A 25,760-nucleotide genomic window follows, 5' to 3' on the forward strand; every position below is an offset into this window, starting at 1 on the left:
CGGGTAGGGAGGGAAGTGGAAGTTGTTGCCAATAAAACACATGAGGGACAGAGGGTAATAAAAAGTGAGAAACATCATTTCTGTTTTATAGGCAATGGGGTAAGGCAAGCGACACTCCAATACATGCACGAATCAGATGAAGATCCAAGCAGTGTTCGCCACCCACCAGGTGTGAGACCCTTCACCGGCAGGTAATACACGCATATGTGCATACTGTACCTAATCCTCATGACAACCCTATGAATACATATATATGTGTGTATATATATGTATTATATATACACACACATATATATATATAGCTTCAGCGGCTTTCTCAAGGTCACAGAGTTAAGACGTGTATTTGCATCCAAGACTCAGAATTTGAACCCAGTGTCCTGATGCCTAATCTCTCAACCTTCCTTCCCCTGCGTTTGGTTTCATGCCTGATGGAAAGAGTGAAGAGGAGAAAGGAATCCTGTCTGGGACCCAGGATCTTGTGCATGGCTCCAGAGAAACAAGGAAACTTGGTCTTTCCTGAAACAAACCAGGAAACTGTGCTTTTGACAGAATAGCAATAAGAATAGCAGCTAATGTTTATTGAGTGCTTCGTCTATGCAGGGTCCTTGCTGGGAATGTTACTTTAACAGGCTCCATGCTGGTGAACCCATTTAACCTCATGGCTCTGACATCTACATCTTACAACCGAGGAGCAGAATGTTAAGTGATTTGCTCCAGGTTGGAAGTGGTAGAGAGAGGATTCAAAAACTTAGCAATATAGCTTTTAACCAGTAGACTGCGGTGTTGGAAGGCACTGTGGCTTTTCTGTCCTGAGTGCAGTGCCGACACACTGCCCGAGTCCCGGGGACACCGTTCAGTTTAGGGTCTAGGTGAACGGTCCCTTGGAGCTGGTCAGTGTACAGCCTGCATGGGCGTGCCTGAGTGAGATTTGAGAGAAATCACTGTTTATCATAGTGCATGCTTTAAGGACCCTTAAGCTATCTGGCTGTAAAAGAGAAAGAAACAGAATCCAAATTGGCCTGTGGCTCTGAATTGGAACACTGGAGAATGTTCCAGTTCTCTCCTGGGCTTCTAGAGATCCTTGGTGCTGAGAAAAACCATCTGGGCTCAGAGGATGTTGGTGTGGTTGTAGGCAGAGTCAGGGGGCGTGCCAGGCCAGAATGGGCTGGATAGAGGGCATGAGCTGTGCCCAAGGTCCAGGATGGAGGAGGTCAGACTGTGGTGAGATTTTCCATGGTGAGAGGGGCTGGAATGCTTTCTGCAGGCATGGGGGAAGACGATACAGAACATCCTCAGAGCTGACATCCAGGGCCTGCCTCTGCATGTGAAGACTCCGAGCCCAATGAGGTCAAGTTACATGCCCACTAACACTCAGGAGGGACAGGCCGTGATGTACGTGTCTCTGTTCCCATTCTGCTCTTCTTCCTGCCACACTAAAGCAATGCTTCTTCCTTCTCTTACACTGAATATATACTGAGCTAGGTAGGCAATTCTACTCGGAATGGTTGAATATCAAGGAAGTATAAAGCTCTTTCTTAATCTTAATGTTTAAAAGAAGGGATGTCTTGGGGCACCGGGGTGGCTCCGAGCAACCGACTCTTGGTTTTGGCTCAGGTCGTGATGTCAGGGTCATGAGATTGAGCCCCATGTCGGGCTCCACACTCAGTGGGGAGTCCGCTTGAGGTCCTCTCTCCCTCTCCCTCTGCCTGTCCCACCTTCTCAAATAAATAAATAAGTCTTAAAATAAAAAAGAAGAGATGTCTTTAAAACTCTAACACATTGTATCCAGCAACTAATAACTGCTATTTATCTATTACTTTTATGTGCATAGACCTCCTCTAATGAATCATTCTGATAAATATTCATCTGTTTACTGAGCCAGGAAAATATTATTGCATTACTTTTAGATATGGTCAAATGACAATTTGCAGTGTACAAATTATCTGCATATTGAACTATGCATGGCCATTTCTCTTTTCAAAATCTTAGTTCCAGTTTTTGCCACTGTGTTTCTCTACCAGTTCCTGCTGTGAAGAGGCTGAGGTGAATGTTCAGACAGAGAAAATTGAGATTGCTACTTGCTTGGGCAAGTGTGTCATATGGGTCCATCTGCTACACATCAACATGAACTGGTAAATTTTTTGGTCAAAATGCAAGACTTGGAGAATTTTTAAAGTAATAACAGCTGCAGTTTTACAATGCCCTAAGTACACACACATATATGTATGTGAGATGTTTTCAGCGAAGGGGACCGAGGATGGGAGAATTTTAATTAGGGACCCGTCCAAAGTCACACGTGGAGGAAGGCCTGGGATCGGGATGTCTGCGTCCATTCACCTGACTGCTTACAATGTGCCAGGAGCCCAGTTCCTGTCCTCTCTGCTGCCCAGCTCAGAGAACGGTGGCCACACTCACCCACCTACCCATCAAGATCTACCTCTTTAGGAGCCTCTGTTTGGATGAATTCTTCATAAATTTTCTTTGCCTTCTCAACCATCTTGGCAGGGGACTTGATCTTCTTGTAGTCCTCACAGGCAAGCCAGAACTCAAGGTTTTCCTCACTGAATTCAGACTTCAGGAAACTTTTGAAGCGGGCAAGTCCATCTAGCGAGGGCAAAGTTTGGTTGGATGGATAAATAGAAATCTAGAATTCTAGATCCCAGAAATCTAGAAACCTACGTACTGCATGCATACATACACGTATTATGAATGTATCTAAAATATATCATACATTTATTATGCATTTGCTTGCTTGTTTGCAAAACTATATCTTGTTGTATAGCCTCAGCTCGTTTATTATGTATTTCTGTCACTTACGTAAGAACCTTACAAGTGTTAGCTCATTTACTCTCATTATAGACCTGTGAGGTAGGTGCTATTAATGTCCTATTTTACAAATGAGATAAGAGAAGTCAAGTACTGTGCCCTTAGTTAACCAGCTGGTAAAAGTGGCAGGGCCGGGATTCAAATCCAGGCAGTCTGTATTTGGGGATGGAAGTGCTACCTGTATACAGGTAACAGAATCAAAGAATACTATGAATGTGAATACCACCTGGATACTTATCAATTACCAAAAAGAGAAAAATACACTTGAAACTTGGCTTGGCAGTGTAATACTGATGTTGATTATCATGTGCAAATGACTTACAACCCTTTTCTTTTTTTTTTTCTACAGATGATTTTTGAGCAGATATTATGTTCCAGGCACTATGATAGTATGGTAAGTAAAGTCATCATGGTTCCTGCCCTCATGGAGCTTATAGATTCCAGGGAAGATAGAAAGAAAATGAGGAAACACAAAAAACATTGACACAACAAAGGAAAAACCATATGAAAGATAGTCACAGTGTAACAGAAAGGTCTTAAGCTCATTTTAAGCTTAGGGCAGGCCCTGTGAGAAAGGGACATTCAGTTTGAGATGTGAGGATGGGTGGGAGAGGACCCAACGAAGCTACCAGGCAGCCGAGGAGTTTACTCTGCCCATCAATCATAGGTTAGTTTTTAAAACATACTAAATTTAATACAATTACAACTACTGTGATTGTGTTTTCAGTGTGCTGTGGATCATGTAGACTTCAGCTTACTTTAAAATATGTTTACATACGTGTAATATATATTATACACAAGTCTATATAGAAATATGTATATTAGGGGTTCTTGGGCCTGATCCCTGTGTTTCTTTGTCTTTCTTAACCTCCACAGTGAGAGATGAGTAGAAGGCAAGGTAAAGACCTAGGAAGGCACTGGACAGGAATAAAGGAAAAATCACTCTATGTTCAATATTCTCTTCGTTTTTAAAAGTAGGTATATATGTTTTTTAAACCCAAAGTCCAACAAATGCCTATCTGTTGAGAGAACCCATGTCCACTTACTATCTAAGGAAAGTAGATTTCTGAAGGGAGGGGAGAAGAATTCCAGTTTTGCAGACTGTCACAACCACTGGCCAGCTCTCCATGTCACTTTGTCTCCCGGGGCAGAAACAGGACGACTGTCACCAGTAAGTACATCAGGGTCCAGGGTCACTCTAACTTGCTCCCCATCAGGAAGCACTTGTTTGCCATTCATTCTCCTTGGGGAACACATGCATGAACTGAATTCATTTCCTTCGACCTCATTTCAGTCAACTGGCCTTTCCCTCGACTATTTCTCTGTACTTCTTTTAAAAGACTCTCAGCTTCCATTCATTCATCCTCACCGGACGCACGGATTTCATACAGCGCACATACAGCATCTAGGGTTGTCTTTTTTTTTCCAATTTACCTTCAATACATTTTTATTGTCTGCTTGCCCCTCATAGTCCCCTGCAACCACATTCAATTCTAAAGAAACAGAATGGGTAGGTGATAATTAACTTGGGTTAGAGTCACCAGCAATTTCTGGCTCCAAACAAAACACTTTGCATTTTAATCCCCTCTATTTGTACTTCACCTAAAAAAATTTTTTTTTTATTGATCAACATCTAAAAATACATCTGGGGGCAGTGGTAGGCATGATAAACAATTTGCTCTAGAAATCTAGCTAGCAGAATTACTATAAAACTGTTTGATAACGTGTGCCTGGATAAAATCAGGTGTGTTTTCCCTCTCTCCCTGCCCATATATATATATATATATATTTTTTTTTTCTTTTACTAAGGATTTTACTATATTTCTAGCACCATTTGTTACAATTTAGTGACACAGGAGTCAACATATATGCTAAAAGAAGGCCCAGATCTCTGTCATGGTTAAAGTTTTCATTGTTTCTTAAACAAAAAGTGTCAGATAGTCTCTGTGGCAATGGAAAGATGCCCAGGCACTTTTTGCTGCCCGAAAATGACAGCAGGAATGAAGTCTTATGAGCGCCCATGCAAGACCATGGAGGAAACTGTAACTTCACAGAATAAGTCTGTGGCCAATTTACTCTCATCTGGCCCATGTCCCCACAACCCATCAGTCACTCTGAATCACCCATTCCACATCTAAAGGTACAGATAAAATCCCAGTCCTCCCAAGCATTGTTATTTATGACCTGAGGACACATGCCAGGACTCCGGAACAATGTTAACATTTACCAGGCATCTGGGGTGGGGGTGGCGGGGGGAGCTTGGAAAATAACTTTCCAGTGAAGTAAGTCCATTTTCTGGGTACTGGCTTTATCACTCTCATTGAATTCCACAATATTATTTCAAGGTTTTTTATCAATGCACGCACTTTGAATGGAGACTCGTAAAATGGCTTTATACTCTATTGGTCTAGGAGATGCTTAAAGCTATTCTCTCTCTCAACTGGCTTTTGAGAATTCTCTGGATGGCCCCTTAGTAGGACTCACAAGTCACTCTCCAGATACCTTCTCCTTCTTAGCCTCTGAGTTTCTATTGGTCCCAATACTCTCTGTTCAATTCCCATAACCCCTGAGGAAGTCCTCTCGGGTCACAGCCAAATCGACTCTGGGAGGAATGTCTTTATTCTGCAAAGAACACACACATCTTCTCTGGCCCACACCACTGCCATCCCACTCCACTCCCCAGCTGAGCCCCCAGCACACAGCCCTGTAAATCCCCACATTCTTCCCTTCTTCCCTGCTGAGCCTGCGCAGAGCCTCAGGATACTTGTCAACACACCTCTCCAGGTGTATACCACCGAGGCAGCAGAGGAAGCCCACTGACCTCTGGTCTGGTGGCAGTAGTCTGGGTTGTGGCCCACATTATAGTCTCAGAGCTGTCTCTAATGAATGGCGTCACTTTTGACATCCAAGCAAAATAGCGTAGCAGCCCTACCAAAGAACGAAATGAAGCCAGCTCTATTTTCCTATGAAAATAAAAGGAGCGTTAGACAAAGCCAAGTCAGTTTGGTATAATAAAAATATTGGAAACGAGATTAGAATAAATCTCTTCTTCTAGAGGAAAGATAGTGAAATTTAATGAACAGACATAGCTTACTGGTTCAGAGCATGGACTCTGGAGTCAAGGCTGCCTGGGGTGGATCCTGGCACAACACATAACTACAGTAACTCGGGCAAGTTTCCCACCGTTTCTGAGCCTCTGTTGCCTCATTCGTTGAATGGATATAATCATGGAACCCACCTAATAAGATTGTTGTAAGGATTCAGTAATTCATGTAAAGCTCTTGTATGGTATTGAACATGATAGCTCACTCAGTAAGTACTGGCTTTCATCATTATTCTTCATGCCTAATTTAAAATTAATCTTTATCACCATCTAAAACCCAACTCAAATGTTGCCTCATATGGGAGGTATACTACCCTCCATTTGCTCTTGAAGATTTTTATTATCATGAGGGAAGAGCTCACTTTGTTCTTTTGTTACAACTCTCGCTTACATGCTGGTCTTCTCCAAGAGGCTGTGAATTCTTTGAGTTCAAGGTTTGAGTTTCATTTACTTTTGCTTCTCTTTTATATCCCACCTCCTAGTCTAAATCTGTCCTAACGTTTTGTTATTTTTTTAAGAGAGAGAGAGAGAGTGAGTGTGAGTGGGTGGAGGGGGACAATGGGAGGGGGAGAGGGAGAGAGAGAGACAGAATCTCAAACAGGCTCCACCCTCAGCATGGAGCCCAACACGGGGCTCATGACCCTGAGATCATGACCTGAACTGAAATCAAGAGTCGGACGCTTAACCAACTGAGCCACCCAGGCACCCCTGTGCTTAACATTTAATAGATTTGTGCTGAACTAAATAAGGCCCATTAAGGGAAGCATTTGCTTCCAAGTCACAGAACTGAAGAACACAAACTTAGAAGAAAAATAAATTTTCTGCTACCACTCTAATGTTTTGTTTCCTAAACAAGTTACCTAACCTCTGTTTGCTTTTCTGAAAAATGGAAATTCTTATTGTACCCACATCCTAAAATTATTATACTCATTAAATAAACCAATACATGCAAAGTGCTTTGGACAGTGCCTGGTACATGGTGAATAATACACAGAAGCTCTTGCTTATATTATTATTATCTTTAAAGAAATTTGTGGCTGCCAGTAAGACGAGGACATAGATGAGCCAGAAAAGAGAAGGGAGAATATTGGAAACCAAAGAGTGAGAAGCAGAAGGCGAATGCAAAGATAGGAAAAAAAGAGAGAGAGAGAGAAGGCTAGATCCAGGCTCTTCCATCCTCCATGGAAGAGTCCAAATCTCAAGGGTATCTCAGGAAATATTCTGACCTTTTGGAGCTCCTGGGAAAAAAAGAATTCACATAAAATCTTTGGGGCTATTAGATTGTGTTTCATTCCTCCTCTGCTCTTAAAGACAGTCACATGGAGAAATTTAATGTCACTGTCTTATTTAAGCTCCCATGTGCAATCAGTTTTTATATTTAATGAACAACGAACTAGTTATTTGTCCCATGGACCTAATGAAAACAGATGGCCTCACCTACAGAATTGAACACAAAACATGTAAGAAATTGACGTACTTTCAAAACAGAGTCAAATACACTCGAGGATTAAAAATGATTTTTTAAAAGAGGAAAGGTAAGAGAAATCTTGTTAGCTGGAAAAGAAAAGATTGAGTAGCACCTTAATTGTCTTATTTTTAAGAGGTTAGGTACCAATTGATTTCATTTCCACTCAAGAAAAATGTGGATTTAAGGAATACTTGGGAAATCTATCAATTGTGAGTCAATATCCTACATTAGTGGAACGGAATGCCAAATGTTCTTTATAAATTAACTAAGGTGCCACTCCTCAAGGTTAAATGACTTTGTTTATCCAATCAAACATGAAGAAGAGATTGTGGTTTTTCAAATGCATAGATTTCTCAAATGTATCTTTCTTCGTTACCTATTTTGCATCAATCACAGCTAATGTTAGAGATTTCTGATTATAGACCATTAGTTTTAGCAGAGTCAAATAAAAACATCTCATGAGAACCGAGTTGCTGAAGTTTGGCTTAAATTTATTCATGAGGCACAATAGGTGGTGTTTGGGAGAATAGGTCAAACATTGTTTCTGAAGGTTGATGGTGCCGGAGTAGAATTATTTGGGCGTGACAATCATTCCATTAGTCCTCTCTAGGGATAGCTAGACAGAGAGAAGCAGAGAGCAATGACAACATGGTAAGAGAGAGACACAGAACAAGAAAGGGAGTTATAGAGAGAAGCAGAGGCAGAGGGGGAAGTGGGAAAATAAAGAGGAAAAGACAGATAGTAAGAGCAGAGGACTAGACTTGGAGAAAGAGAGGCTATCTTATTTACTAATGGAGTCCCCTCTCTTAGGGCGTGGCTCTCCTTTGTTTCTGTGAGATCTCTCTATTCATACCAGAACCCCTTTTTTTCACTTGAGCTAGTTTGAATATAGAGATACCCTTTCAAAGGAAGAATTTTGACCTGAATGATTATCAAATGTTTTTCCGCTTATCACTTGGGGAAATGAATTGCCCAAGTCTTAAAAATGTTAATTACTTAGGAGGATAATTATGTAGAACTTAAGATTATATGGAGACTCTCAATCTCTAAAATAAATAAATAAATCTTTAAAGAAAAGATTTTATGGACACACACACATATACACAGATACATACCATATAACACACATATCTATGCATATGTAATTTTTAAATATATATAATTAAGTGAAATGCGAATATTATATATAGATATTTACACAAACACACACATGTGAATATATATTTTCCACACTGAGAAGTAGAAAACATTACTCTGAGAATCTCAGGCCTTAAGGTTACACCATGGTAATCATTTATTTACAACCTGAAAGACTTCAGTCCCTCAACAAATGCTAAGGTGTTAACACTAACTGCCTCTGACTTAACTTCTACCCCTATCTTTCTTATACCAATAGCTCCCTGTCTCCTACAAGCCTGAAACATATAAACATGTGGCCAAAGGATTAGTGTGACTGAAAAAGATTGTATATGGGCACACAAATATATAACCTTCTCCTTAGTGGTTTTGCAAACATGAAAATAGTTCTGCTAATTCTCAGGATTTCTTGACCATAGCAAGATATACCTACACCCAGGAGACTAAGGATTCATAATGTATCAATATACCATCTGTCAGGTTGCAACTGGCCCCAAAACCATTGTGTAAGACAAGAAATAAGTCAATTGATAAACATATTTTTTTCTCTTGGTTGACCTCATGGGATTTCTGGGTCCAGCAAATGAATGAATTCATTCATTCATTCACACATTAAGTCAACATTTACTGAACACCTTCTATGTGTCAGGGCAGGGTATTCTGTTTAGCACAAACAATAAAAAGAGAATCAAAAGTGGATAAGATTAAGAAAGTTATGAAGTCGAGGTTTGGCTGTTCTGCCTCCAAATATAAAATAATGATTCTAAACAGAAGCTTCCCTACCAAAAACAAGACGAATAAAAAAACTTTCATATACAATTCAACATATGTTCTTTGTTATCTACTCTGGGCCTATTGATAATGATTCTCCTGTGAGAAATATTTTTTAAATCCTTATTTTTGCAAAGTATCTAACAAAGTTTCATATGCCATTCTTGGGGTAAAGATGGAAATATGGGTTGAGTATCTTAAATTGAATCATATTCTTAAAATGAAGTATTCAACAAATTTATTCTCCCTATATTGTGTACTTCTTATTGGGATATTATTCAGATCAAAAGATTGAGTCCTGGCAGTCACTGAGTTTATAATCTATCATAGGAGGAAGACACCTATGAAAAAGTACATGGTAGCAGGTATTAAACAGGAGAAAAGTTGTGCAGACAAAGGCTCTGGAAGCTCAGAGGGAGATCATTCTGGATGGCCAAGGAAGACTAGGCATTTAGTATTTAGACTTGCTTTTATAGGAGAGGAAGAATTTCAATGGATAGAGATATGAATACAAAGTATTCCAACCAAAGGGATTGCATGCAGAAATTCCCAAGGGAGGGGAGAATGCTTCAGTGTGACTGCAGACCAGCCATCTAGTTATCATGGAGCATCTTAAACACTGGAAACTTGCACTTGAAACCATAGGCCTTGGGAATTGGTAAGGATTTGCATTAGGGGAAAAGTAAGTAGTGCTCAGGTGTATTGGTATTAGCTTGGAAATGGGTTCTTTCTGGCACTTTTGTCATGTCTTGAATAAAGATATAAAGGTCAAGCACCAGATGAGGAAACCAAGGCTGGGGGAGAGAACAACCATGTCAGGCCACAAAAACAGTTAATAGCAGCTTGGACTGGGACATACTACCCAACTGTGCTTCCTAATCCAGTGATCTGCACATGGCTCTAGCCAATCCTTGTTAAGCCATTAGGAGGTTAAGCTGGAAAAGGCAGTATCTCTCTTTTACTAATGAAAACATTAAGAAGCACCCAGGTCAAGCCACATGAGTAAGTAGGACAGATGGGAAAACAACGTGCAATCCTGAGTCCTCAGGACATTTTATTTTCACATTCTCTTCCAGTGCAGTAGACCTTCCTCTTCTTGTGAGCTGGATAACCACCCTCCCTTGGCATTCTTCCCTTGTTGAGATCACTTTGAAAAACTGAAGAAATGTCAAAATTGGAGAAGAAAGACACAGGCAATACAAAGGTGATTTTTTGCCTCTGTCCCTCCCCTGTCCTTTTATAAAAGACAATTCCAACTTACAGTTGTTCTGCAGGAGCTTGTCCAGGGAGTCACGCCACTGCAGGGCCTCATCCAGTGAGGGTCTAAATCAAGAATTCAGAAAAAAAAAAAAAAAAAAAAAAAAGGCAACAGCCATGAGAAAGGAATTAACCACATTCACTGACAATGTCTTGGACCTGCTTTTCTTAGAAATGATATACCCAATGACCCATCCTCAGGACAAGGGAGTTTGACTTATTTTCTTTCTGACAATCAGGTTTGGTGGGCTGGGTTTGTTTTCACACATTAATATTGTGTATTTTCTTTTTTTTTTAAGATTTTATTTATTTATTTGAGAGAGAGAGCAAGAGAGCGAGAGCATGAGTGGAGGGGAAAGGCAGAGGGAGAGGGAGAAGGCTCCCTGCAAATCTAAAGAGCAAAGTATCTAACAAAGTTTCATATGCCATTCTTGGGGTAAAGATGGAAATATGGGTTGAGTATCTTAAATTGAATCATATTCTTAAAATGAAGTATTCAACAAATTTATTCTCCTATATTGTGTACTTCTAATGTACATTAGAAGTACATTCTCCCTAGTATTGTGTACATTAGGCAGGGAGCCTAATGAGGGGCTCGATCCCAGGACCCTGGGATCGTGCACTGAGCCAAAGGCAGACACCTAACCAAACTGAGCCACCCAGGCACCTCAATATTGTGTATTTTCATCTCCTCTTGAACAATCTGTTTGGGTCTCTTTTTAGCAGTAAAGTCTATTTGTCAAGAAGCTGCGTCTTGACATTCTTGTATATCTCATGACAGTATCTCCAATTGTGATCTTTTTTCCCAAATGTAACTAAGTGAAATCCAGTTGCCCCATTATAGGGATTGAACTCATGTTCTCTGCCTCACCAGTGCTCCCCTTTAGCTGCCCAATTTAATCAGCAAAGGGCATTTAATTCCACATCCTATTGCCATCATTAAGGCTGGTGGAAGATGGAATGTGGGATGCTGCCTCATGGTGGAAATGTGATCATGGTACATCTACATTTTTAAAAATCTGGGTGCATTTTTCCTGCCCAGTTAGGATAGGATACTGATTTTTAAAAGGTTTTCTCTTTCTGAGAAGAAAAGTGGTTATACATCATGAATGAGAATGTTGTACATAAATGCTCTAGATGCTGACTCAAAAGGAGAAGGTAATAGCCAACACATAATTCCCCTTAGGCTGTCTTTATTTTAACATTTATATATGCATAAACCCTGCTGTTATCTTGTTAAAACCACCAATTCTTCTCTCACAGCAGGATTGTGTCAAGGCAGGCTGCTGTTGTCTGGGAAAAATGGCTGACTGTGCTCTCCTGGGGTTCCCCTGCTCTAACTCTTGCATTGTGATGTGAGTTCTTCCTTGTCAAATCAAAAGAGACTAACAAGGCATGTATTAGAATATTAAGGCCGGGGCGCCTGGGTGGCTCAGTCGTTAAGTGTCTGCCTTCAGCTCAGGTCATGATCCCGGGATCCTGGGATCGAGCCCCACATTGGGCTCCCTTCTCCGCGGGAAGCCTGCTTCTCCTTCTCCCACTCCCCCTGCTTGTGTTCCCTCTCTCACTGTCTCTCTCTGTCAAATAAATAAATAAAATCTTAAAAAAAAAAAAAGAATATTAAGGCCAATGAAGGTGTTTTTCCTAAATTGGAACTTCCTTAGCTCTTCACTTTTTTTTTTTTATCTTCTCTTCAGACAGTCCAGGAACGTTCCTGCTTCTCTCTGTGTGTGTGTGTGTGTGTGTTTTAAATAATATCTTGGGGTTTTAAGCATTCAGATTAGCAGCTGAGGTTGATAAGACAATTGCTAATTCCACTTTTCACTGTGCTGTCTTTTATTTTATGTAAGGAGTCCAAGATGGCAGTAGATATTTTTTGGCTTAAGTGCTGTGAATACTGCCTTCACTTCCATGTTCTTCATTGCAGAATATGTACAGATTTGGAGTCTTAATTATTTGGCTTTCCATAAAGCTTTATGTTTTTACTGTTTGAAGACTAAACATGGTGAAAAAATCTCACATAGTTTGTTTTCCTGGCTAGAAACACAGGTGTCATTGATCAAGTGCTCCACATCAATTCCTTGGAAATTTATTTTTAATAAGTGAACAACCTTTGCTCCCCCCATTTTCTTCTGGTTAGTATAAAGGAGCACAGGAAAGAGAAATGACATGAGGAAGGGATTGCAAGTATGTCCCTATATTTTTCTGCCTCTTTTTATTTCTAACCAGAAAAGGACTTGTTTTCTAGAGGCCGTAACTCCTTTTGGCTCTTCTTTATTACCTCATACTGAGAACTCTTCCCATGTATATATTATTTCATATCTACATTTTTAGCACTCAGGGCTTACACATCGTAATTTCTTCACTACAGCAGGTTCAATGTTCTGCATATAATAGACACGCACCAAGGCTCTATCGATTGTTGACAGAAACAGCAAGACATTAAATAATTGGACAGAAGAAACAGAGCAAGGGGAAGGCCTGGCTCACTCACTGAATCTCTTTCTGATTTTATAAATATTCTCGTAAAATGAAATCACCTTCTTTCCCCCTCTTTTCTTCTGGTTAGTATAGAGGAGCACAGGAAGAAGAAATGACCTAAGCAGGTGCACCCAACTTAAGCATTCTACCAGACCCGATTTTTCCCAAATGGTCTTGTTAGAACCAGACTAATGATCAACAGCAGCAATGCATCACAGCCAAGATTAAATTCCTGAAAAGGACATGTGCAGAGCCCGCCTGGGGGTTAAATTAGTCCAAATTGATTCAAGGACACAGTTGAGCAGGACGCATGCCCCACAGCAGAAAGCCCAGTGTTCTGATTACCAGCCGAGGAGGTAGCAGAGGTTCATCCTGTCCTGATTCTCAGAATTTGCCAGCCTTCATTAAGTCTGACTTCTTTGGAAACAAGATAGATGCAGATCTAAATGGCCAATAAGTGCCCTGGTTTGCAAGGTCATCGCTGACCACAGAGAGTGGGCACGGAGACTCTGTGTGTGGGTGTGGGGGGAGGGGGAGGAAGCCAGTTCACATGAAAGGCAAAATAAACATTTATAGAGATGATTAACTGTGTGTTTTATAATGCCCGGTGTAAATGCCAGCTGGTCCAGGAAGTGACCATCTCGACTGGAAGTGTTCTCTCTCTTTACTAAACTCTTACCTATGTACTTGTCGAATCTCTTACGTGGCAACAATGCGCTCACTGCCTAAGGGTAGAGTTTGTTGGTCATGGAGAATTTCTCTCGTTCCACCTGTCCGATGGTGCACCCCCTGCAACATTAATCTGTACTGCAATAAGCATGCGTCAAATGCAAACACTCAGGATGATTCCGTGTGCGCATAGTTAGTCTGGTTGATGAAAGCCATAAATGACCCGAAACTTCCATTTCGAATATGTTAGCCCCACAAACCATTACTCCAACTGTTGGCAACTCTGACACTTCCTAAGCTGTAACCATGAGAAAGTATTTTAACCTCTCGAAACACCAGTGGTTTCCTTTCCTTGTTTTTGTTTGTTTTTTGTTTTTTTTTGTTTTAAATCCACACAGTCCCTGGCACACGTTTAAACACTTCTGGTAATGTTCTCACATGCTCTTCTTCTTGACAAGGAAAATGAGATCCCAGTTATTTATTGGCACTTAGGTGCCCGCTCTGCTCTCCCTTCCTTCCCCGCAGGGCAATATGGTCATGACCCTGCTCAAGTCCATTCATGGACATTTGTTGAGCCCTTACCCCATGGCCAACAGTGGCCTGGGCACCGAGGATGGGGATGCAGATAAAAAAACCTGGCACTTTTCGTTGTCTCTGTGTGGGCCAAACATTGTACATACAACTGTAATCCCGGCAGTCAGGCTCACTCAGCTGTTCACCCGGTGAGAGTATGGGTGTGGGAACGCTTGGTAACTGTTCTCCCCTGTGTATGGCTGGGTCCTGCTTATGTGTGGAGGTCATTCTAGAGTTAAAAAGTTAAAACACCACCAACAAAATGTGGTTAAAAATAGCAGGGGGCAAAGGAACATCTAGGATATAAAATAAACTATAAGAACTAAACTATATAAACTAAACTGTCTATATCAGCTCCTGAGCATTTCCCAATGGATTCTATGACAAGCCATGGTAACAGTTTTTGCAAACTAAATTTATGTGGTGTGCTGATTTGTTTATTACTCATTATGAGGACCTAGAGCACAGCCTTGGGGAATGTTCACACATGGAGAGGGTAGGCAAAAGTGGGAATCCTGAGAGAGAGAGGAGAAGGCAGGGTTAGAAGTGAAGGAAGAGAGTTTTCAGGAGGCTAACCGTTGAGCAGACAAACTCTGGCAACGGGTCAAAGTGAGGCTTTAGAGAGGGTCGTATGGGTAGTAGGTCTAAACTGGATAAGCAAGAGTGAAGAGAAGATCCTGGAAACAGCAGCTTTCGTGAAAGAAGATTCAAAACCAAGCAAGCATCACTGAGAGTCACTCAGAATAGAATTGAGCAGACGTTGAAGAAGCGGGGCCCATCTCCAAACTGACTCTTGCCAGTCACACCTGGACCACTTCCTGGAGCAATCCTTCTGCTCTGGACTGAGATAGAGATAATGTAATACCTGTCAGCTGAGCAGCCAACCGTGCATTAGATAGAAGTCTGCCTGCATCAATCACAATTCTTCCAAAGCAAGTTACATAACCTTGTGGGTTTTGCCTTTATAAGCCTGCACTTCACGCTGGCTATTGGGGGCCCATTTTTTATTTTGGTCGACTCTGTGTCTCCTAGATTGCCATCCCTAAGACCCCAAATAGATGCTTTGGTTGTTTTACAGTCTCTTCTTGATTGACACGTTCTGTGTCTAGAACTCCCTGATGAAAACAAGAGAAAGGGAGAGGAGTAGGAGGGCGGGGCCGAGAGAGTTTTTTTCAGAGTGGAACATGGGCCCAGAGGGAGAAGAGCAATTAAGAATACTAAGATGGTAACAGACCCTGGCTATGGGTGGTAGGGATACGGGCAACTCTTTTCTGCTTTTTTTTTTTTTTTTTTTTGACTTCTGTTTTTCTAATGAGAAAAATAAAACCATTTAAAAAATAGAAAATGCTTTTTTTGAGAGGGGGACTGGAGGGGTGGAGGGAGAGGGAGGGAGAGAATCTTAGGCAGGTTCCATGCCCAGCACGGAGCCTGACACAGAGCCTGACATGGGGCTTGATCTCACGACCCTGAGATCATGGCCCGAGCCAAAAATAAGAGTCGGTGACTTAACCGACTGAGCCACCCAGGCGCCTCAGAAAATGATTTTTAAAAAAGGGATTGCTTTTTTTAAAGGATGAGAGGGTTAAAAATAACTTCAGTCTGGAGAAGGTTTATTTTCTTCTCTGAGAGAAGAACATGGGTACAAAAATACAGAGAAATTTTAAGTGGGGAGAAGAGAGATTGATTGAGCTCATGCAGAACACAGTCTTTTCCTGTTAGTTAAAAGGCATGGACATTTGCTAAACCCGAGGAGGTGGAACGGGTTTAGGGGCTTGGAAGAGGGTGGGAAAGGTTTGTAGTGGTCACTGACAAATGCAGTAGAGACACACGTTCTCTACGGATATGAAGGATTTTTTTTTTTTCCCCAAAACAATTCAAACTAACTCCTGGAAGAAGAAAGGAGATAGAAGACAAGAGAAGAAAATCATCCAATAAATATCAACCTCAGCTTTCCTTCCAAACTGCTTCTGCCCGAATCCCTTTAAGCCAAATCGCTCAAGTGTCTGTGTGGAACATTAAAGCAGAGAATCAAAGCAGGAAATGTAGTACCCTATTTTTTAAAGTGAATTCCTACAGATCCATAACCACCACATTGTTTACTTCAAAATAGATTTTTTTGATCTGTTGCTGCTATGAAATGTGGTTCTTCTTCCCCACCAATGCCTGTTGCCTGCCACTCCCTGCTGAATTAGCTTCTTCTTTCTAAATGCACCAAACTCAATTATGCCTCACTTCCAGTTGGGGATCACTTTGAAGTAATAAGAGGAGAATGGAACTACCCACTTAGGTTGATGGAAAAAGATTTAAAAAGAAGAACCCGTCTTTTTATCTCCCAACCAATCCAGCTATATTAAGCTGAAGGTCATTTGGACCAAGAGAAGATTGGCCAGTTTATACAGATGTCAAATTTAAAAAGAAATGGAGGTTAAAAGGGATTCCTGTGTTTTTACTGCCCTTCTGTCATCTCCTCAAAGCTTTCAGATAGCAGAGTGAAGGAATTCCAGTACATTTGGCTTTTCTTCTTCCCACTCTCCTTTCTTGATTTTCATGCCCATGAAAATGTTTGAAGGGGAAGATGGAGGGTGTCTGCGGGGGGCGGGGGGGGGGTGCAAGGACTGGCTGCGTAGCTGGGGGAACAGTGGGAAGCCGTGTGCGAGCTGGGGGGGGGTGTTACCAAGTCACAGCAGAGTCTGTGCAAACGGGGAGGTGCACTCCCTGCCGGAACAGCTTGACTCTGTAGAATTATAGTTTCGCTCCATGCCGAGATTGATGGAAATACATGTGCGAAGGCAGGGGAGAAGGGAGAGAGAACTACAGAAGTCCAATCAGGAATACTAATTTATGGATTGGGGTTAAAAATGCTTCATATACATTAAATAGAGCTGGCCGGGCAAGAATTCATTCCTCTGTCAAGGAACAGTCTTTTGTTCCTCTGTTGGACCCTGAAGGAATCACATTTTGGAGAAGAAGCTATTAGGCTTAAATTGTCTGCCTTGGTCTTACCATCTTTCTGAGGGAAATGTTTCCATTTCTATCCTCCTGCTGAGGAAGCAGCCTTGGCTCCTTCCTTAGCAGGTGAGCATCCACTGATCTTAAGTAACCGGGTCAGGAGCGGGTTACCTTACCCCTAGGCAGCAGGTGAATAGGTATTTTTTGTCATACTTCTGTGTGGTAAATAATTGAGGAGGAGCCTGGTGCCATTTTATGAGGTATGGTCTGTCTCTCAGACAAGGTCCCAAGGCAGGGCCTTCTCTTTATTTTTTAAGTAACCTGACGGTATTCCATATTATGCTCCAGACATAGGAGAGAAAAAAAATGCTCATTTACAAACCAAGTCTCTGAGGGATCTTATGATCTTCAATGAGTAATTGAGAGTGGAGAGCTCTCCAGATGAGGGATGGTGCTATACACTTCAGAAATAGCCATCCTCTGGAGGAAAAAGAGTGGAATCCATACTCATGACTCACTTCTGGGTCTTGGCTGGTTTCTCCGGCTTCTCATTGTATGGAATGACAAAGTCGACTGCTGAGTCTGGCTTCTGGAGGAGAATTCCCAACTTGATCTTAATCTCCTTGGCCCTGAAAGAAAAAATGTAAGGCGGGATGGGAACAACATATGCGCATACAGATCTGAAACACGGACTTCTTTCTGTGTCAAAGAAACAAAAATGAACAAAACTCCATTTTTACCGTTGGGGCAGGAAGAATACTAATGTAGAAATGGGGACCCATGAGTTCTAATAATGAACATTTATCAAGCTCTTCTTATGTCCCTGGTTAATATGCATTATCTCATTTCATCTTAATTACTGTTTTGCATGTATTCTTTCACTTTATATATGACAGATACAGTAGTACTATTCCCACTTTACAGATGAAGACCCTGAAAGTCAGAGTGTTTAAATAACTTACTTAAGACAACCCAGCAAGTCTGTGGTGGAGGTGGGACTGGAGCCCACACTGTCTGACTCCAGAGTTCACAGGTGAGCTACTCACTGCATTGCCTACCTGTCTTCTGTGAGCTTTGGTCCCAGATCTGCCTTTAATTAGATGTAGACTATTCAAAAAAAAAATCATTTTTTACCACTAGGCCTCAGTTCCCTCATTTATAAAGTGACAGAGTTAATCTAGATGTTTTCTTCAGCTATCTCTAGCTATAAAATTAAAGTATTGTGCCTGAAGATGTATTCCCTATAATGGAATAGATGGATTTGATTTTTTTTTTCCAACTGCTTACCCATTCTTCCTTAATGGCTACTGAGGTATTTCCTATGCAGTAAGCCATCAGGAGATGAGTATTCATTGCCAACGGACCGACGACAGCAGCATTATATCACTGCTTTCTACCCTCAACATTTTAGCGAGTAGATGTCATCAGAATTCTGCACCTTCCTCTACCAAAGGATGCAGCTGTTTTCATACCTCATTTCAAAACTAACCGTCTAAGTTATCCATTATTTCATGGCGAGTCTGAACGCAAAAGAACACCAGGCAAATCTTAAGCATTAATCCATAAGGCAAGCCATTGTATATGGAGAGACCCAAAAAGCTGCTTTTTCACTATTTCCTCAGTACTTTACAGAAGCTCTTCAGATCATATTGCACCATGGTGGTTGATTCACGTCTGTTTTCCAAGCTGGGTATGAGGGCCCTGTGAAGGCGGGCATCGAGTCCTAAATACCTTTACATCCTGTGGCAGCCCAACCCATGGTGACGCTGTCAACACTCACAAACATTCCCCAGAGTCAACTAAAAATACCTTGAATTTGTTCCTCACACATCTTCTAACATTTATCTCCCAGTCCATGCTAATGTGAACCAAAATCTTCAAGAGTTATGATGGGATTCATCTTGTGGCCAGATAGGGCTTTGCTGTTATAAATAGACTTTCCCCATCCATTCACATGGAAACAGTGATGAGACAGTTTAAGTAAATAAAACATGTGAGATTAACAATCATGGATATCAGAGAGGAAAAGTTAAGGAAATGGACTGTATAGCTTACCCAAAAAACCTATAAATATTGAGTTGTATCATAGTTACTTTTAGTATCATAAATATAATTTTCAAATTATGATCTAGATTGTCACTTCTACAATGTCTTTTCCTTTCCATTTCTTTCTGTGCCCGTTCTTTCCCTAGGACCCTCTCTCTGGTTGAAGCCAGGCTGGACCCCACACCCCAGCAGATCAAGCTCACCCAAGCACGGCACTTTGCTTGAAACTGGGCAAGTTCTGCGGGGGAGCTTATATAACACATGAGAATAAGAATAAGTGTCATTTTGATTCCAAGCTCGGCAGGTTGCTTAAATTAACTAATGTTTGGATTTTTTGCCTAGAAAACGGGACTGATAAAATAGTACATCCTCTTTTTCGTGATGATTAAATATGCTAATGCATATGAATCACTTAGCAGAGCATTTGGCATATAATACTGCTTCTTCAAAGTTAGTTCTAAGTGCATAATCACTTTTCCAACTGAGCTCAACCCGTGTTCCCTAGCTTCAAGTACCAAATTAAAACATCCAAAAAGATTCCCATAGGTTACTAAGAATTACTACACCCACCACCTGCCATATTCTAGCTCTGGAGACAAGAATCACCAATTTCATATTTATCTGGAATAGAAGGAAAACGTTACGAGAGTAGGGAAAAGGGGGGTTGGGGGAATGCATGCAATATTTGTGGCTACCGTCTGCTGGCTAGCGTCCAGGAGGATGGCCAGAAACACCAGGTCCATCTCTGCAGTCAGGTCATAATAGCCCACCCAGCTCTTGAAGACCTGCATCCGTAACACTCTCCTCCTGGCCCTGGGTGCCCCTCACTCGCTGCCCTTAAGGTTAGTGCTGCATGCAGCAACTGTTTTCATCCTCAACCTTGACTCAGTAGTTCACTCACCAATGTTTAGATAAGGATTATCTATGGAATGTGTCTCCGATGCTTGGTTTTTTGTTTGGTTGGTTCTTTAAGTTTTTGGTGTTTTTTTTTTTTTTTTCCTTTCAACTTCTGTTTCTTTTCTTTTTTTTTTCTCCTTATATCTTTAGCTCCATTTGAGCTATTTGCTTTTGTAAAAGGCAGAGAGATATTTGTATATGATTGCCTGGTGAAAGAATAGGGTGGACATGAAGGGGTAATTAGAATGAAGGAGTGGAGTGTTTTTAAATTTCATTTATCTGTGACTCCTTGATCGTGCTTCCTGTGTCAGCAGCAGGCAGTAAACAGACAAACACAACGTTTGGTCCTTGCCTTCAAGGTACTGATAACCCACTGGGGCCTCAAACTTGTAAGCGATCACAAGCAGCTGTTCAAGGGGAGGATGTCTGGAGAGCGCAGAGCTCTGGCCCACAAGGGCAAGTCAGGGGGGCTTCTCACAGGAGGTACAGCAAGGGCCGGGTGGACAAGAAAAGGACAGACCTTCCAGGCAAAAAGGGGAATGTGCCTATTGTTCAAAAGGATGCGGAAGTGGCTCTGTATTGCTTGAGTGTAAAGTGTGATCAGGGAGAGCAGAAAGCCGTGTTCGATGATGTGGGCTCATTTTGCCTACCCTTCCTGATGAATGGAAGGATGACAGAGGAGCCCCCATACAGCACTCAGCCTAGGGCAATTTTGGTAGGAAAACAACAAAAAAAAGGGGTAAAATGACTGAAAAGTGCCTTCAAAGACGGTGTCTGTGTAAACAGGTGGCATCCTTTCTTACAAACTCAGTATGTTTCAAGTTTTTCTTTTGTTAACTCTTTCAGGATGTATCTTCCCATGAAAACACTGTATCAATGGTGGTTAAATTGTTAAGACATCCGGGCGCCTGGGTGGCTCAGTCGTTAAGCGTCTGCCTTCGGCTCAGGTCATGGTCCCAGCGTCCTGGGATCGAGTCCCACATCGGGGTCCCTGCTCGGCAGGAAGCCTGCTTCTCCCTCTCCCACTCCCCCTGCTTGTGTTCCTGCTCTTGCTGTGTCTCTCTCTGTCAAATAAATAAATAAAATCTTAAAAAAAAAATTTTTTTTTAAGACATCCCACAAAAGCTTTTTAAAACCAGAATGAACCAGAACCCACTAAGGTTTCATCAGTATCACTGCTTAAATAAGTTTTTCGTGGGATGACCTAGAAATCAATGGCCATTTATAACATTGCCTATAGAAAATTATATTCCATTTCCTCAGGGTAGACAAACATACCAGTATATCAAATTACTCTTTTTCTCATACTTGCCCTGGGGATATAAAGGAGAAAGGAAATTCAGGGCTTCGTTAAAACTTCCTTTAATGGCTTAAACTCCTGGCTTTGTATATGTTCAAATATCAGACATTAAAGAGAGTCTATAAGGCAGAAGTCCATTTGGTTTAATTAGGAGTTTACAGGAATACAGAGAATGAATAATATGATCGCATCTCTTCTTCTAAAACACTAAAAATTTACAGGCTGAAGAGTTGTCAGATGCTAGAGTCGAAACCACTTGAAACCTTTTATTCTTTTTGCAAGGATAAACAGTGTTACGACATTTGTTTTTCTCCTCAGGAGTTCCCGGAACAAGGGGGAAACATCCCCCCTTGCCTTTTCCTCCCCACCCCTCCCTACACACACGCACACACGGGAACAAAATAAATCAAGTGGAAAAATCAAACAAAACGAAAGCTCAAACCTATCATTTTATTTTCCCCCTTAAAAATCAACGTGGATATATCTGACATGAATTTAATGTCAAAACAACCCCGTCCAGAGAAGAAAACTTTCTGACACGTTGATGATTTCAACTCCGTCTCGGGCTCTGTTTGACCATACACGAGGCATTTTTCCTGGCTACGTTAATTAAGGCTGGTGAACAAGAAACAATTTGTATCTCTTCCCATCCCATCCCCATCTTGGCATCCTTTGGTTTATAAAGAAAACCTTGTTTTGAAATAAAATCAATTGAAATGCCTGGGTGAAGTTTTAATTAAAGGCTCAGAGGAAGATAATTCCTTCTGCAGATGACTCACATTAGTGATTTCAAACTGGAAAGGGTTTGAGTAATTCTGGGGCTTGCGGTTTTAAATCTGTGCCTTCTGTGGGTGTACTGGCCAGGAAATCAAATTTCAAAAGGCCCCGGGGCCACCTGGGTCCTTCCTTCTAATGGGTGAACCTGAATCCAAGTTATTACCTTAACGTGCACAAGTATGAGAAACAGTACAAGCAATCAATCAAAACAGAAATGTAGCTGAATTTTTAAAAATACAATTCTATTCAAGTAGAATATCGGATAGTCGGCTATATAAAGTCCTGTGCTAGGTGTTTCAAAGGTTATAGAGATTGTTCCTTGCCTCGGAGACGGTTAGAACAGCAGAATATAGGACACGTACATGCAAACTATATGCTAGGTATTTTTCTAGTCATTGACCACAGTGGATGGGATATAACAATTGCAGGATATAGGTCCTAACCTCAAGGAGCTCACGTGTGTGCCGATGTGATAACAGGCAGGCAGTGCAATGGGAGACACAGTTCCGACAGCTGCCTCTATGATATTCACAGAGTCCTCTGTATTTTTCTTTCATGGTCCTTACCAATCTGCACATTTTTCTCTGTGTATTTATTTGGGTCTTGTCTCTCTCTCCCATTAGAGTGGCAGGTCTCCAACAATATCTGTTTTGTTCACAATTCCAGTCTCAGCACATAGCTCAGGGCCTGGCACTTACGAGGTGCTCAAAAAAGATCTGCTATGTAAATCGACGAATCAAAAAAACGAGTGAGTGAATTGAATTTCTAGCTAAGTGTAAAACTACATTTTGGGTTAAGTGAAATACTGGGGTGTGGCACAGAAGAAGTCATTGAGAACTGGGCTGTTTTTAATTTGGTTCACTGGGTGGGAGAGGTAAAAATCCACTGAATGACTACAAGGACTCTAAAGAAACTGAATTTAATTGTTATCCATTAAAGAGGTGGAGAGGCAAGTAAGGCTCAAACTGAGCATGCTCATTCAGTTCCTCACGTCAGACCGGGCAATACTCTGGTGGGAAGGGGCGGGAAGGGCAATGACAACCACTAACAGTCTGATCAGAAGCTATCGTGAGACCATAATTTATCAGGACTTTTAACAGAAGTAGCCAAGAGGCGTAGACCAGTCCTGTGGTTGGAAGACTGTTGGTCATCACGGGCAGGTTTCATTCTAGACTCCAGACATATCTTGGGAACAGTCAAGAGGAGACAAGATAGAGGACCTTTGGGAAGTATAGAACCGGGATTTTATATTTCCAAAAGAGGTGTCGCAACCAGTTGCGTCTCAAGGACAATCCAGTTTAAAGTCAATTTAGCTTTAATCTGTGTCGCAGATGCCCCCTGCTGGTCATGGGAAAGTGTGCGCGTCAGCGGAGAATTAACCTAGAGAGTAGACCTGTGTGTTCCAGGCTGCTGCCTTCTGAAGAAGTATCACAAGACAAAAAAGGACATGCCCTTTCTTGGATCCTAAAAGTGTAATAAATACCCAGAAAAGATAAACAACAGTTTCTAAAACACTTGTTAGCAACCAGTCTCCACGGCTGGAGAGTACTGCATCCACCAGAGTCCCCTGATCTGAGACACAAAGGAAAAAATTAGCTCCTCTGAGTTCCTGTGGTCAAGGTGTGAATCCTGTAGACAGAAGCCAAGCCGAGGCTGATAGAGAAAAGGGAGCCCAGAGGGTGTGTGTTCACCGGGCAGGACCCATCTGGAAAGATTCATTTGGTGGAAGACTGGAAAAGCCTTCTTGTTGGCGGCTCTTTTAGAGCTAGAGATGAATGGAGTTTGTTACTCATTGAGGGCTCATGAGAGGCAGGGGTTAGTGAGTGACCTTGAAAACCCTTAGCAGAATATAAAGAAATAGCAGTGGACAAACAGGTCAGTTTAGGAACTAAAATTCTCAACTCCCCAGGATCCTCGGAAAATGGCCTCTTAAAATCAAGATCAATTCTCAAGTGTAGGGAGAAAGCTGTGCTGGGTCCTGATGGTAGAGAGAGAATGTTATCAGTTTGACATCTACCTTTTTCCTGAATTAACCTACTTCAATATGAACTATAGACAATTCACTCATCACTTATGTTCAAGCTCCTACCTTGACTACCCCAGATTAACTTGTTACCTTCAGGTCCCTCAAGGCAACCCACAGTAAAAACTACGGAGTTGACCAGGGCACTCATTTAAATAAACTGACTTTATTTCCTAGGATCTTAGTAGAGATAGAAATGACTGGCCTCAGTAGAGTTCTCCTTTTGCTCACTTATTTATTCAGTAAATTATTAAATGCTTGTCATGTGCCATACTCTATTATAGGTTTTGAAATCCCCAGTGGAACAAAAAACCAAGATCCTCTCATGGAGTTTATATTTTAGTTGAATAAGACAAACACAAAACAAGGAACCAAAACAATGAAATGAAAAATGTCAGCTCGTTGTAATCACTGCAGTGTGACCTTATGTATGTAGGAATTAGCTTCAGCCACATGCCCTAATAAGGAATTCACATTGCACTGGTGGTCAGCAAGCTTTTTAGAAAGATCATGCTCCAGAGGTGATTGCTGTAGGTGTCTCAGCTGTCCTTATTGATTGGGATCAATGTCAGATGCTTTGCCAGTTAGCAGAATATGTTAGAAATGAGTTTTTACATGTAGGTTTGTTCATTAGATAATGGGCTCTCTCCAGTCACGATAATGATATTCAAGTCATGTGGACTGGTGGCTTGTTGTGGAAACCCCCACTTGTTTCATAGAAAGGTTATACAAAGGTAATTATCTCTTCATCCTTAGAGATGGAACCTGTAGCTTGATCCCTAAAATAGTCCTACATTCAAGCCTTGATTCTGAGATTCCTTGTTGCCTGATACCACCTACAAGGGTATCAGAATCCTACCTCAGGATATTATTGTCTGACTGAATCTTTCCTACAAGTTGTGGTCAGAGCACAAAGAATGAGGACTTTACTGAGATTAGAGGACGAGTTGTATAAAATATTTTGCACCAGCTTTTGATACTTATTTGCCTAAATAAGTACAGGCCAATTGGGTTTCACTATATGTACGGTGGTCCTGCTTTCATAAGCCAGTACCAAAGTTGTGGAGAAAGAAGCAACCAGCATCTATACCTAGCCATTAACAGCTACATTTATCTACCAAAAAGAACTGGATAGTTGTATATGAATAAATTGACTTAGGTTAGTTTTCAACAGCCACTTATAATCTGTGTGACCTTATACAAGTTATATAATATCTCTTGGCCTTGGTTCCATCATCTGTTAAAAAGAATAACGTTAGTGCCTTCAGCAAAAAAATTTCTGTGAGGAGTGCGTGAGATAAAGTATGTAAAAATTAGCACATTGCCTGGAACATAAATGGCATGCAAAATATGGTGGTGGTCATCAACATCATCACCACAATTACCATCATCACCACCACCATTACCATAATCATCCTCATCACCACCATCACCACCATCATTACCACCAGCATCACCATAATCATCCTCATCACCACCATCA

General features: G+C 41.3%; 1 protein-coding gene across 2 annotated transcripts in view; it reads right to left on the bottom strand.

Annotated features, from left to right (window-relative positions):
• The window catches only part of RGS5 (regulator of G protein signaling 5), a 47,673-nt gene that overhangs the window by 5,179 nt on the left and 16,734 nt on the right, over positions 1-25,760 (bottom strand). For both annotated transcript variants that reach the window (XM_035010051.1, XM_035010050.1), the window contains exons 2-4: positions 17,753-17,863; positions 10,567-10,628; positions 2,438-2,604 (exon numbers count right to left, since the gene is read on the bottom strand). In XM_035010051.1, coding sequence (XP_034865942.1) covers positions 2,438-2,604; positions 10,567-10,628; positions 17,753-17,863 — 340 coding nt within the window. The remainder of the gene's footprint in view (positions 1-2,437; positions 2,605-10,566; positions 10,629-17,752; positions 17,864-25,760) is intronic.

The sequence above is a fragment of the Mirounga leonina genome, unplaced genomic scaffold, assembly GCF_011800145.1.
Source record: "Mirounga leonina isolate KUSES-001 unplaced genomic scaffold, KU_Mleo_1.0 Mir_154, whole genome shotgun sequence".
In the NCBI taxonomy this organism is placed as follows: Eukaryota; Metazoa; Chordata; class Mammalia; order Carnivora; family Phocidae; genus Mirounga; species Mirounga leonina.